Source organism: Triticum aestivum, chromosome 4B (genome assembly GCF_018294505.1).
Source record: "Triticum aestivum cultivar Chinese Spring chromosome 4B, IWGSC CS RefSeq v2.1, whole genome shotgun sequence".
Classification (NCBI taxonomy): Eukaryota; Viridiplantae; Streptophyta; class Magnoliopsida; order Poales; family Poaceae; genus Triticum; species Triticum aestivum.
In genome coordinates, this window is record NC_057804.1 from 509958678 (window position 1) to 509972910 (window position 14233).

The following is a 14233-nucleotide window of genomic DNA, read 5'->3' on the forward strand; positions in this document are numbered from 1 at the left end:
CCTCCCTCTGCTCGATGAGGACAACTGGACAAGCGAGGAGTTGAAACTGAAGCTCCGGGGCCGCGCAGGCGCAGCCGCAGCCGCTCTTGCCCGTGGCCCCACGTTCGCCCCGCAGGCGCCCGGCTGTACCGCGAGCGTTACCGCTCCGGCCGGGCTCGGCTCCGCCGCGGGCGACGCCACGCGCCCCCCTGGCACGACAAGTGTCCTACCGGGCGGCGTCCCGTGCCCGCGCTTCCGAAAATACCCTTCACTCCCACGCTTCCAAAACCGCGAGGGGGCCCCCGGAGAGGAGCAAACTGTTTCTGTTGCGAGAGCGAGCGTCTCCTTCGTCGACGTGCGAGGCAGCGGCGAGCAGAGCGTCTCCTCGATCCCTCCTCGGCCGCGCACTCCTTGTAAGTCGCGCCCCTCTCCTCGATCCTCCTCCTCCTACGTGAATACGTGATCGTTTCTCTCACCAACACCAATTGACGAACGAGTCCGTGCGGGCGCTTCCTCTGAACTGACCAGTTCGTGGCTTCGGCGCCGGCGATGGACGCCTACTCGAAGGACATGCCGCGCGGCGTCAGCGGCGGAGACGACGGCGAGAAGAAGGTGCGGCGCTCGGAGTCGCGTACTGAGGAGGTGGACCTTACCCTCGGGCTGTCGCTCGGGGGTCGGTTCGGGGCGAAGAGGAGGAGAGTCGAGGGGCTCGCCGGGTCCTCATCGGTGGCGGTGGCGCCGCCCGCGCCTGTCGGGACAAACTCATCGCAGGGGACTGGTTTCCCTCCGAATGGCGTCGCCGTGGAGCCCTCAGCTTTGCTGCGTGCGACTGCGACCTTGAACCCTTTCCTTGGGAGAGCCGGCGCCGCTGGGTTCCAGCCGTCGGCGACCCCTTTGATCAGCAGCATCAAGCAGGAGCCCGTGGAAGGTGCGTCTTTCTTCGTGTTTCCATAATGCTATATTTGTCCTTTGCTACACAAATGTGGTAGAGTAGTACGTATTTGTTTATGCTCATTTAGTGGTATTTCTTGCTCAATTAATCTCGTGCGCTGGTGCATACATCTCACATATTGTGCTAGTTAATTAGGTTAGGGGTAACGGCAGATGAATGCTTTTATTTATCCAGTATAATAGACATGAATTGTTTAATCGTTCTTTTTTAGATATTGTTGTAATACTGGTTTGAAATCCGTGGGAGTGCCTCAACTTGTTTGTCGCAGTCTCACGGTCTCTTTGTCTGTATCCGGACGTATGCTCTGTTTGCGTGGCATGTCAGCGTGGCAGTGGCTGAGAGTGTGTGAGGCGGCCTGCATGGCATGACAGCGTGGCGATGGCCCACATGTCAGTGGCTGGAAGTGAGTGAGGCGCTGACTGACCCATGTGTGATTTTTTTTCTGCACACAACCACTAAATTTTAATTAAATACCATCGCATGGTGGGGACTACTACTAGTGAACAGTATAAATGAAATTGGACTAGCAGATTTTTTTTTCTTTAGATAATCCCCTGAATTTTAATTAAAAACAGCCACCTTGTAGGCCCCACCCGTTAGTGAGAAGTACAAATGAAATTGGACTGGAAAAATTGCAGTGGTGGGGTTTTGAACAAACGATCTGCTGGTCTAACTAGCAGACGTCGCTAACCACGGGAGCTCCTATACAGCGCTGCTAGCATGGGTCGGCCCACTAGCCTGCTGCCCCCAGTTTTTTTAAATGGTTTTTTTATGAAAATAAAAATATAAAATCAAGAAAGATTTACAGATTTAAAGAAAAATAGCTCATCCATTTGAAAAAATACGTTCATATCTTTAAAACGGTTCATCAATTTTGAAAAAAGTTCATCAATTTTAAAAAAAGTTCATTCAAATTGAAAAAAAGTTCATCAAATTTGAAAAAAGTTCATAGAAATTGAAAAAAGTTCATGTATTTTTAGGAAATTTCATGGAACTGACAAAAAAGTTTACTAATAAAAAAAGTTCATCCATTTTCAAAAAAATGTTCATTAAATTTCGAAAAAATTCATCAATATTAAAAAAAGTTCATCAATCTCAAAAAAATTCATCAAATTGAAAGAAATTTCATTCAATTCGAAAAAAGTTCATAGAAATTGAAGAAAAAGTTCATGGAACTGAAAAAAAGTTCATCCATTTTCAAGAAAAATGTTCACTAAATTTCGAAAAAATTCATCAATATTCAAAAAAGTTTATCAATCTCAAAAAAGTTCACATAATTGTTTTTAAAAAAATCATCAACCAGCGCCTAGATGGGCCGGCCCACTTATGGACACTGCAGGCGCCAGTTAACAAAATGCACATTAACTGGCGCCTGTGGCGCCAAATAGGAAATGGTGCTAACCACACCACGTGACAGCTTTTGTTCTAAAATGGACTACCAGATTTTATTTTATATATTCTAGAAGGAAAAAGTCCATTTTAAACCTTGAACTCGTAGAGGTCGGGCAGAATGAACCCTCAAGTCGAAATCCCAGTCGATTGCACCCTGAACTCTGCAATCCCGGTCTAAATCAAATCCTGGCAAAAGTCGACCGGGATTTGTCTAGCTGGTGAGCCAAGGAGCGGCATGTTGACCACGGCATATGCACCCGTCCTCCGCGCTGGGCCAGCCCATTTGTTTTTTTATTTGCTAAAAAAATGTGTCTTTATTTTTTTCTCGCACGCATAGGCAGAAAACGCTAAAAATAATACGCACTTGACAAGTTTTGAACCCAGGATGCACAACAACAAATGGTAAGTTTCGAACCCAGGATCTACAACACAAAGCAATAAGAATCAACACCAGATTTGAATATTTTTAAAATTTCTATCGCTATTTTTTTAGTGTTTATGAAAAGCGATCACCTTTCAAATTTGTGAACAAACTACGAAACTAAATTTTGAAAATTCAAGAAAACTTTTGGAACATGCACATTTTGTAAAACTCCTGAAGAAAAATTGAAAACATGAAATTTTAAAATTCACAAACAATTTTGAAACAGAAACATTTTTCAAACTCCTGATTTTTATTGAAAACACGGACATTTTTAGAATTTTATGAAATATAGGAATTTTTTTTGAACTCCGGAATAAAACTAGAACACACAAACATTTTAATTTGTGAGGAACTTTTGTAATGGAACCAATTTTTAAAATCGCAAACACTTCTTTAAAAAGTTGTCGAAAATATGGAACAAAAACATTCTGAACAATTTATAATCTGTTTCATGAACAACTTTATATTCTTTTCAAAATCTGGTTCATGTGGTTCTTATTTGTACGCTTATTTTTTGAAAATATGCAACTTCATGAATTCAAGAAAAAAATGAAAAAGGTGCGTGGAAGATGGAAATTGTTCATTTTTGAATATGTGATAACTTTATTGAATATTATGAGTACATGAACATTTTTGTAATATATGTAGAACAATTTCCGAATAAATATTCAACAATTGTGCGATATACACTGAACAAATTTCTAATACAAGATGGAAATTTTATAAATGAGTGAAATTTTTGGAAATTACTGTGAAGATTTCCTTAATATACGCAATGAACTTTCTATATATACATGAAAAAGAATAAAAAAGAAAGATAGAAAAGAAATAGTAAAGAAAAAGATCAACGACCTCTTTTTCAATTTTACAGTTTCTTTTTCAAAATTTATGAATTTTTTTCATATCCATGGACTTTTCTTTTCAAAATCCTTGAACTTATTTTCAAAATTGTTCAACTAATTTGTGATTTTTTTTTGTTTTCGACCCAGACTGGGGGTTTATTTTTTTCTTAACGAAAAAAATTATGCAGGCCGGCCCAGCAAGGATCAGGGTGTAGCGCCCTTTGCGAATTTTTGTTTCTTAACGGAAAAAAACTAAAGCGGGCCGGCCCAACAGGGAGCAGGTGTAGCGTCCTTTGCGAATTTTCGTTTCTTAACGGAAAAAAACTAAAGCGGGCCAGCCTAACAGGGAGCTGGTGTGCGCCCCCTGCGAAATGTCCCATTCCCGGTCATCCAAACGACCCGAAGGTTTGATTTAGACCGGGATTACATAGTTTAGGGTGCAATCGACCAGAATTTTAACTTGAGGGTTCATTTCGCTGAACCCATACGAATTCAGGGTTTTAAATGAACTTTTTCCATTCTAGAACAACAAGAAACATTAAAGATGGAAATGGAACAAGATATTAAAGGAACCGGATGTTCAAAGCAGGGACCTCTCGGTGCTACCAACGCGTTCGTGTGCTAACCAACGGGCAAGAAGCCACTTAATGCTTAATGAGAGAATTTACAGTTTAAGATTTAGGAAATATGCTGGCCCATTTGAAACCAAATGTTCAACATTTTTTAGGGAGTAATTTACAGTTTAAGTAAAATTAATCTAAAATTCCTACAAACACCTTTAACATGTCTTAATACATTTATGGAGTTTACTATTATTACACAATTATTTTTAATACACGGTGAATAGTTTTCAAAATATAACACTGTTATTTTTTTGTAATTATGTATTTTAAAAATAAAATGAAGATACACAACAATTATCCGTTCTTGTGGTCCCGAATGAAGACACACGAATTTACACAATAATTTTTAATATACGTTGAACTGTTTTACATCCACATAAATTTTAGAAAAAAATGTTTATACCTCTTCAAAGTACACAAGCAGGGAATACGAGACTAGCTGAGACACTCCCAGTGAACTCACGTGTGAGCGTAGGTGCAACACACTTTAGGTAAATAGAGTTAGGGCTTGCCATTTGCCAATTGAGTAAATTGTCAAAAACGCTCAGTGCGAAAACCCATAATTTTCATAAAAAAATGCAAAAAACACCGATTTTCAGTAATCGTGTTGCCTAAAGCACTAACCGGTCAATTAATAGCCACTTTATGCGAAATATGACAGATGGGGCCCACTATCAGGAGTGACGTGGCACCAAAAATTAACGCCGTCGGCTGAAACGTTAAGTTAACAAAAGGGCTCACTCGTCAGCACAATTGTTCATTTTATCGAATACGCTGTGTGCAGCGACCGGCCGCTGCTTGCGCTACGCGCACCGCACGGCTCCGCGTCGCCGTCCGTCGACGGACTCCGGCGAGCCGAGCATTACCAGCCCCGCCTCTAGCGCCGTTCTTGTCCTTCCTTCCCCACCCTGAGCTCCACCTGCCTCGTGCCCGACGCACGCCATGGCCTCCGCCACGACGACCTCCCTGCCAATGGCCGCTGCGGGCCGCAGAAGCCGGCGGAACTGGTGGTGGTGATCTGGATAGGTTGAGCAGGGGCGTAGGGCTAGGAGGCTTCCGCGGCCGTGTTGCCGGAGTCGACGTGTTGCGGCGCGCCATGGACGGCGGGGCGCTGGGGGAAGCGGCGTGAGTGGCCATCGCCAGGATCTTGTCCAGCGTGTGTGTGGCGTCGTGTCGGAGCCAATGGAGGAGTCGAGGAAGTCGATGGTGCAGTGCCGTCGACAAATTTTGGAGACGATGACGTCCGGCCGGAGAGGAGGAAGAAGACCTGCGAGTGGCGGTCGGGACGCGTCCGTCAAATCAAGGTGCAGGAGGACGTAGAGAGGAGGGCGATGTTCCTGGACATGGGTGCGAGGTCGACAGAGGCTGTTAGTCGCGCGGTCTATGGTGGTTGTGCTCAGGCGGAGCTCTCTTTCTCTCCGGACAGAAAAAAAGGAAGGGGAAACCGCATGCTCTCCAACTCTGGCGAGACACGACTGTCGCCTTGCTCTGCTCACGGCCTAGCTCGCCGGCCGGCGGAGCTCCGGCGGGTGCGGCTGCCAGTCGTCCCGTGCGTGGTGGCGGATAGAGGCGGTGGCTCGTGGGGAGATAAAAGAAAGGAAAAATAAAATCTTTTATATTTTCTCACAAATGGACCTCATATGGCAGCAACGTTGACTGACTCGGTCCAATGACCAGTCGAACCAGGTCACTGCGAGCCACGTTAACTCCCACGTCGCACTAACCGGTGGGGACGAGACGTCAGGTTCGCTGTCAAAACACGTTCAATCGACCAGTTAGTGCTTTCGGCAACGTCATTACTGAAAATCGGTGTTTTCAGCAAACTTTTATGGAAACGGGTGTTTTTCGCATTGAGCGACGTAATTGTGATGGTTTTTGGCAATTTACTCTTGCCATTGCACCTGATCGATGAATAAAGTAGTACTTCATATGGGGTAGACGCCCTAGTTCTCGAGTATAGCTAGGTCGCTAGATCTTAGGTGTATTATCATTTTTGAATAAGGACACCCATGGGCATCGACAAGCTATAAGAGCCTAAGATGATGTATCATCATCTATGTTTCCCACCCGGGAATTGTATTATAGCTTGTTTAGCTTGCTTATTTGATAACTTATACTCCCTTCGTTCCTAAATACTTGTCTTTCTAGACATTTTAAATGACTACTACATACGAATATATGTAGACATATTTTAAAGTGTAGATTCATTCATTTTGCTCCGTATGTAGTCACTTGTTGAAATGCCTAGAAAGACAAGTATTTAGGAACGGAGGGAGTACATCATAATGGAGTTATCTTGTTTACAATTGTTTGCATGCCAGTGTCTACTAGGACACTGTCATGATTTGTGTATCATTTTAGGAAGATAAAAAATCAAGGTAAAATCAGGGTGTGAGCTAGCTGCTTGGATGGGCAATCGCCAGCCTCAGCCTCGCAAGCAATTATTAGCTCACTACTTTTTTTTGGCAAAGAGGCCAAATTCATGTATTGAAGTGAACCAACCCTAGAGGACCATCCCTAAAGAAGCAGCAAATTATGCACAGGTTCTTCAGGAAATTGATGTCGTGAGCAAAACTCGATATTCCCTCTAAACCTCTTAAACACCACCGGAGTCGTGGAAACATTGTTGATGTAGTGTCCGAGAAGTCACTGGCCGGCCCGAAAGACGTAAGAAGAACAGATCGCGACAAAGAGGGCTGGATGACCATCCTAGATGCCAATGGGTTGGGGGAGACCTCATCTCACTAGCTCACGACGAAGCTGAAGCTAGCCGAAGTTCATTGGTTGAAGAAGGAGCTAGAGGACCAAGACATGAAGCGCTTCGATGATTAGAGAAGGAGCAAGATATGAAGCATGTCGTCTATTCCACTCGACGACGCCTTCGAAGACCGTCTACAAAACACGATGAGATAACATATCCACAACACATCGGAAGAGCAATGACCAGAGCCACCATTGATAGTCTCCAACAAGGTGGACCAGAAGTAGGGGAAATACTATGCTTATCACGCATGCCGACGCCACCACCATCGTCGTCGTCAAGGAACCAAACCCTAAATCGAGGACCCCAACTGGTAGATGGAACGATGGACGGAGGAGCCTCGTCGACACATGTAGCAGGTGAGGCGGGGCGCCTACCCGTCGAAGGAACAAAGCAGAAACAACGCATTAGCATGTATGTGTGATGTAAGAGTGATGCTTAGTCGAATGTGTTACTGGATTTCGATACAGAAATTTGACACGACGAATACCACTGTCGTACTACACAAATGAAGTTGAACACCTATCGAGGTCTATGTAACTAATGAACAATTGGGGCAGCTGCCATAATGCTCTACATGTCGGTGTACCCATGCTACACCTGTGTGCTTGCTAACCTAGTTTACCATTTGCTCATACGTGGTATCTGATTTCGGTGCCCGATTCAACATGTTATTTTTTGACACGTAAAAATAACACCCTAGATACTCAAATCTGACATGGTTTTGGGTGTCGACATGACAATCATAGTTGGACATCCATCGAGGAACCAGCTAGACCCTGTTGGGCAGACTAGGCCCAATACTTTTCATTTGATTATGTCTTGCGATACACATGACACTTACATCAACATTTATTCAAAGGTGGTGCATGCTTCCATTGCCTTATTTGACATGGTGTAATTGGACACCACAAATAACACTGAACTTCCACAAATTTCGGATGTCATATTCGACAACCGAAGTTGGAAACCTGCCAAGGTCTATTGCTAATGAACAAAGTAGAAGTTGGTGGCCATTCTATTCCTGATGCTCACCATACTAGTATACCTTGCGACCCCAATGTGGTTAGAGTACGTAGCATCAATGGTTGTCATTTCGTTGTATCTCGTGAATCACATGATGCCATGGATGTGGTGCATGATTTCTGCGACTTACTCGACATGATAATGTCAAACACGAGAAATAGCGCTCAATACCAAACGAATCCAGGTGGTCATATTCGGAAATGGAAGTTTGAAACCCATCGAGGTCTATCACCAAGGAATAAGTTTGAAAGCCGTCGACCATCCTAGTGTGGATGTTTGTCGTTTTGACAGTTCTGGCATACCGTGAGATGTTGATGTGCTTGATAACCAGTGCAACATTTTACTCATCTGGCAAAGTAGCATGAATGCTTTCCATTGATTTGTATCTTGCAAAGCACAAGATACTTGGTCAAACATCTCTCCGAAGGTGGTACACGGTTCTGGTGCCGTACTCGGTTTTCAGACATGTCAAATAACACTCAAATCCAATACAAGTTCGGGCGCTATATAAGGAATACGGATATTCAAAACCCATTGAGGTCTATCACCGAGGAAAAAGTAAAAAGTCATTGGCCATGCTAGTGCGGATGCTTGCCGTTTCAGCATATCTTGCGACTCCAATGTGCTTGTTTAACTAGTGTGAAGTTTTACTCATTTGGCGAAGTAACATGAACACTTGCCATATCTATGTATCTTGCGAAGCACATGATACTTGGTCAAACATCTCTCCGGAGGTGGTACATGGTTCTGGTGCCATATTTGGTTTTCAGCCATGGCAAATAACACTCAAATCAAATACAAATTTGGGCACTATATAAGGGATACATACGTTCAAAACCCATTGAGGTCTATCACCGAGGAACAAGTCAAAAATCATTGGCCATGCTAGTGCAGATGCTTGCCATTCAGGCATATCTTTCAACTCCAATGTGCTTCTTTAGCTAGTGTGAAGTTTTACTCATTTGGTGAAGTAACATGAACGCTTGCCATATCTATGTATCTTGCGAAGCACATGATACATGGGCAAACATTTCTTCGGAGGTGGCGGTTCTGGTGCCTTATTTTGCATGAAATTGCCGGACAGGCAAATAATGTAAACATGGTGGTCCTATTTGGCAACTGAAGTAACCCATCATGGTCTATCACTGGGGAACAAGTCAGAACACCGTCGTCCATCCTAGTGTGGATGCTCACCGCTCTAGCAAATCTTGCGGTGGTGATGTGCTTGTTTACCTTGTATGACATTCACTCGTTCAGCAAAGTAGCATGAACACATGTCATTTCTCTGTATCTTGCGGAACACGTGATAGTTGGTCAAACATTTCTCTGAGGTGGTACACTGCTTCAGTGCCTTATTCGACAAGAAATTGTTGGACATGGAAAATGACACTCAAGTATGACAAAAATTTGGGTTACCGCATTGGGTAACCAAAGTTGGAAACCTGTTGAGGTCTATCATTGAGGTACAAGTCGAACAATGTCAACAATCCTAGCCCCGATGCTCGGCATTTCGGTGTACCTTGTCTCACATATGTGCTTGGTTACCTAGTATAACACTTTGCCATTTCGTTGTTTCTCATGAAGCACATGATACCCATTCAAACATTTATTTGGATGCGGTACATGATTTCAGCAACCTATTCGACATGGTATTCTTGGACACGATGAATAACACCAAATCCAAGATGAAGCACATGATACCTAGTCAAACATTTATCCAAACGTGGTACATGATTTCGTTGCCTTATACAACATGATTGTTGGACATGGCAAGTAACGCTCAAATCAAATCCAACACGAATTTGGACTATCATATTCAGAAATCAACGTTGGAAACCCGTGATATGTCGGTTAGGAACAAGTCGAACATCGTCGACCATCCTAGTCCCAACGGTCGCCATTTCGTTGTATCTTGGCGATCCCGATGAGTTGTTTACCTACTCAACATTTACTCAGACACGGTACTAGATTCAACAATTGAAGTTGGACAACCGTAGAGGTCTAAATCATATAGGAACAAGTTCAACATCGTTGGGCAGGCTAGCTCCGACGCTCGTTATTTCGGTAGACCTCGCAATGCCCATATGCTTGCTTACTAGTCCAACACTTCTTAAGACGTGGTAGAGGATCTCGGTGCCTTATCCACCATGATATTGTTGGATACGTCAAAAGCACTCTAATCCAACACGGATTCAGAGTGTCAAACTCAAAAAAAGGACACCCTAGAGGTCTATCATCGAGGAACAAGTTAAATGACGCCCGCCTCATGGTCCCGACACTCAAGAATCCGTTATACACATATGCGCTCAACATGGACTCAAACATAGTATTCGATTTTGGTGCCTCATATGGTATGTATTCTTAAACAAAAAAACAACACTAAAATCCAACATGGATTTGGGGATGTTGACTTGGAAACCAAAGTTTGGCAAGGATGTCCGAGCAATGCCGGAGATGTTTGTTGTACGGCAGTACCGTGATTGTTTGTCGCACCAACGATGCCATATCAAGCACCTTTTACGTTGTGAAGCATATGTGCTTGCTTACCTAGTCTAATATTTTTTTGGATGGGGCAAATAGCATTCGAATCCACACGGATTTGGAGTGGAATCAGCAATCAAAGTTGACACTGATGTTCGAGCAAAAATCCATTTTGTGCATGGATTTCGGCAGCCCCTTTACCACCACCACTTTGTCGTTGACCAGAGACCAAATCACACACGATTGGTTGCGAGAGTGCAAGTGAGCAAAGCAACCCCGCCCCTTCTCCACGACTAGATCCCCCCGAAACGTGGTTCCACATGATGCACATTATTCCCATTTGTTTCTTTGCCTTTAATATTTATGTCAACATGATTCATATTTAGGCTAAACTAACTATTTTTGACTGGAAAAATAATTAGCTAAAGGGTCTACTAGAGCGGATCTATTAATATTACCAAACAAACATGTGGTTATTTCCTCTTTTTTTTTGAGAAATTGTTCATTCAAATCATGAATCAGTACAGAGTAGGTGACCCTTACAAGCACACTGAAACACAAAAAAAAAGACCATGAACACCTAGAGTACCCTAAGACAACCATAACACAAGAAGATCTCCGGAGCCCTGTGTCATCATCCCTGAATCTTGAGAGAAGACCCCTGCATTAGAAGGATCTGCAACCAGTCGCAAACAGGTCCTCATCTTCGACCACGGTATAATTGCCGCCACGCTGCTTCCTCCTTTCTTGACACCAGCGCTGAGAGGGCATGGACATCAATCCAACACACCTGCAACAGCCGTCGCCATCTTTGGCTTTGAGTACCGCGAAAAGTGTCCCTTCCGGAAGGAAGAGATCTCGAGTCATCCGACCGGTCCGGCACCGCGGCCGGGCCATCCACCCGGGCAAAGCAGGATCTCCCACCAGCATCAGCGCAGAGGAAGGAGAAGAACAGCAGCAGCAAATCGTACCAACAAGGAAGAAGAAAGGTCTTCGTCTCCCTACCTCCATCGCCCATCTGAGGATCCAAACGGCCAGTGCCGATGGACCTCCAACCACCATAGCCCACGACCTCGATGAGATCCGGGGATCCCCAACACCGCTGGCTCCTAGACGAAGGCAAAAGCCTCGCCTGACCGCGAACGGAGCCCGGAGAAACTTATTCCGACGCAACACCACCGGAACGGTCTCGGCAGCGTCTCCCTCAACCCTAACCCTACCACACACACACCTAGTGAACAGACCCGAGGTTCCCCCTCCCTCCCGCCGCCGGAGCGGCCGACGGAGAGAGAGGGAACCGGCGGCGTCACCGGCGGCGCGCAAGGGACCCCTAGTCGCCTCCCTGATCGCCTCGAGGGATCCAACTTTTCCGGGCGTGCGGTTAGGAAACGATAGATCTGACATGTGGTTATTTCCTAAAAGGTTGGTTCCATTATTCTTCATAACCCCTCCGTAACATAATTATAAGATGTTTTTTTTGGCATATACTCCCTCCGTGTAGTATTTGTCCTATTGAACGTGTAGTTGAACAGGAACTGCAGAGATAGCAATAACTGACTATGCTAACTCCTGCAGCTAGGTTTTGCCGACGCAGTGTTGATCTTCTAACAAACGATAAGCTGCATTATCGTGGTACTCCTAGGGGCTGTTCGGCAGTCCACCAGCTCCCTGGAATTTGAGAATCTGGGGAGTACCTGTTCAGTCGCTCTGCAGTTTTCGACTAGAACTCCGCCAGCTCCTGGAGCGGCAGCGTGGAGCACAGGGACTCCGAACAGTCCCCTAGTTCCTAAATCTGTGCTCCCGATGCATATGCCCATGTATATATCGCCAGTACTAGTGCGAGTTTTACATTTTTTTTAATATACGTATAATAGAGAGAGAATACTGTGCCTTTTCTTTTCTTTTGAGAATCGTGTTGAGTTTTACTTGGGAAATACAGTACTTAACTTGGATCGTCAATTCTTTGTGTTTCTCGAGCGGGCGGCTCGTACGGCCGGCCTTGCTGCCCATGGCAAAATATTATGATTGCTACACAAGCTTTTTTTAGGCCATGGAACTTTCCAACTATCTTGTGGAACAATGTTAAACTGAATTAATGTTGGCTGCGCCCAGATTACTTCGAAAATTACTGTTAGTTCAAGCACTTGATGCTAAACTGAATTACCAATCAGGCTCTTCTGTACGTGTTGGTTCTTGTTACACTGAATTACCTAGACCTTGCTGTACATATGATGATCCATTGCCATGCATAGAAAGGCTTTGTTTTTCAATTTGTCAAGGTCAGTTCATCTATTTTTTTTGGACTTCTTTTCGTAAAACTCATAGAACTTGTAGGCCATGGAATGGCTTCCGTTACTTGGGACATGTTACCTGGTACACCAATCCTCGTTGTAAAACTACTACTGATAGATTCAGACTGTTCTATACATGCTGTTGTTCAGAGGCGGTTGGTTCTTATTCTACTATCAGATTTGCTTCTGTTGATCCCTATTGTGTTTGTTGGTGTCTGATCTTACAGGAACTCCTAGGGCTGAAGGGCGGGGCCTGTCATCAGCTGTTGTGCCCTGGTCTTCTTTAGCATCAGCGGTGATGATAGCCGCAACCCTTGGTTCTAGGGGAGAGCAGCAAGGTGCTTCAGGGAGACCCGCGGCCCTGCGGGAGATGCCATTGGTGTGGACGAGAGGGCTCCACAATGGCATGAGGACTGTAGGCTTTCTGTACCAGTACAGCAGAGTTGATGAGCTGAGGATCATGTGTGTGTGCCATGGTAGCTTCCTCACTCCGGCGGAGTTTGTGGAGCATGCTGGAGGCGGCCAAGTCGCCAACCCGCTGAGGAGCATCATCGTCAAGACCCCGTCTTGGCTTTAGACCGGCGCGGCGCGGCGCGGCGGCGCATGCATGCAGATGAGATCGCCCAAGTGTTAAGCGTATTACCTTCGAACTAGAAATCTCATCGTGAGCTAGACTGCATCTATGTTACAGACTTTACATTACAGTACTTATTACCTGAACTGAAGACATTTTTTTTCCGACAAAGCTGAACTGAACTGAAGACATGGTGGGAGATTTGCTCCTGCAGACAACTTAATAGCAAACATAAAGACAGATTGAACATTACTCGTTGTTCTGGTCATCGCTTGTTTCCTGTACTGTTTTCTTGTACTGTTTCATCTTCCGGTCAGCAGCTTACCCTTGTTAGAAGACGCACGGACACAAGTGGTGGAACATCTTAGTTAGAAGACACAGGTTAGCCTCTTAATGTTAAGCGCTTGTAGTTGGTAGCATCCATGTGGCGATATGCATATTTTGGCTCTTAATGTTCGCGTTTGCTAATTAGTGGCTGAAACAAATTGTGGCGTCAGTCAATTCTCAATTCTGGCGAGGCTGAAGGCGGCGGTGGGTTGAGGAGCACCGATCCCGGCGAGACCATGCCATCGTCGAGAAGGAGCCGGCGATAGCCGGCGTGAGCGAGTCCAAAACTTGACGGGTGCAGGTCGAGGGGTGTGGGGTCGCCGGAAAGTCTGTTTGGCGGTGAGGTTTAGAGGGATGGCCTGGGGTGTCGGGGTGAGGCTAGGGGAGGGCGGTGCGGCGAGGCGGTCGGGGGAGCGCAAACGGCCGCGGGTGGCGGCGGCAGGTGTCCCTGCCGGCGGTACGTGGGGAAGGGCGAGGAATTTTGGCTGGAGGAGGAAGATGACATTTAGATCGGGAAATTGACTGATGGCAAAGAAAAATGCAGGTACCCGACAGATAGGC

General features: G+C 45.2%; 1 protein-coding gene across 1 annotated transcript; it reads left to right on the forward strand.

Moving 5' to 3' along the window:
* The first annotated feature begins 126 nt into the window (after positions 1 to 126).
* On the forward strand, positions 127 to 13587 carry LOC123095065 (ninja-family protein MODD-like). The gene is made up of 3 exons (XM_044516893.1): positions 127 to 392; positions 508 to 907; positions 12999 to 13587. Exons 2-3 carry the CDS (start codon positions 529 to 531, stop codon positions 13346 to 13348), a joined length of 729 nt encoding a protein of 242 aa, XP_044372828.1. The 5' UTR covers positions 127 to 392; positions 508 to 528; the 3' UTR covers positions 13349 to 13587.
* The last annotated feature ends 646 nt before the right edge of the window (positions 13588 to 14233 follow it).

Coding starts and splice junctions, on each gene's coding strand:
- LOC123095065 (XM_044516893.1), top strand. CDS start 529: ATGGACGCCTACTCGAAGGACATGCCGCGCGGCGTCAGCGGCGGAGAC. Junction 908..12,998: donor CAAGCAGGAGCCCGTGGAAG/GTGCGTCTTTCT, acceptor CTGATCTTACAG/GAACTCCTAGGGCTGAAGGG.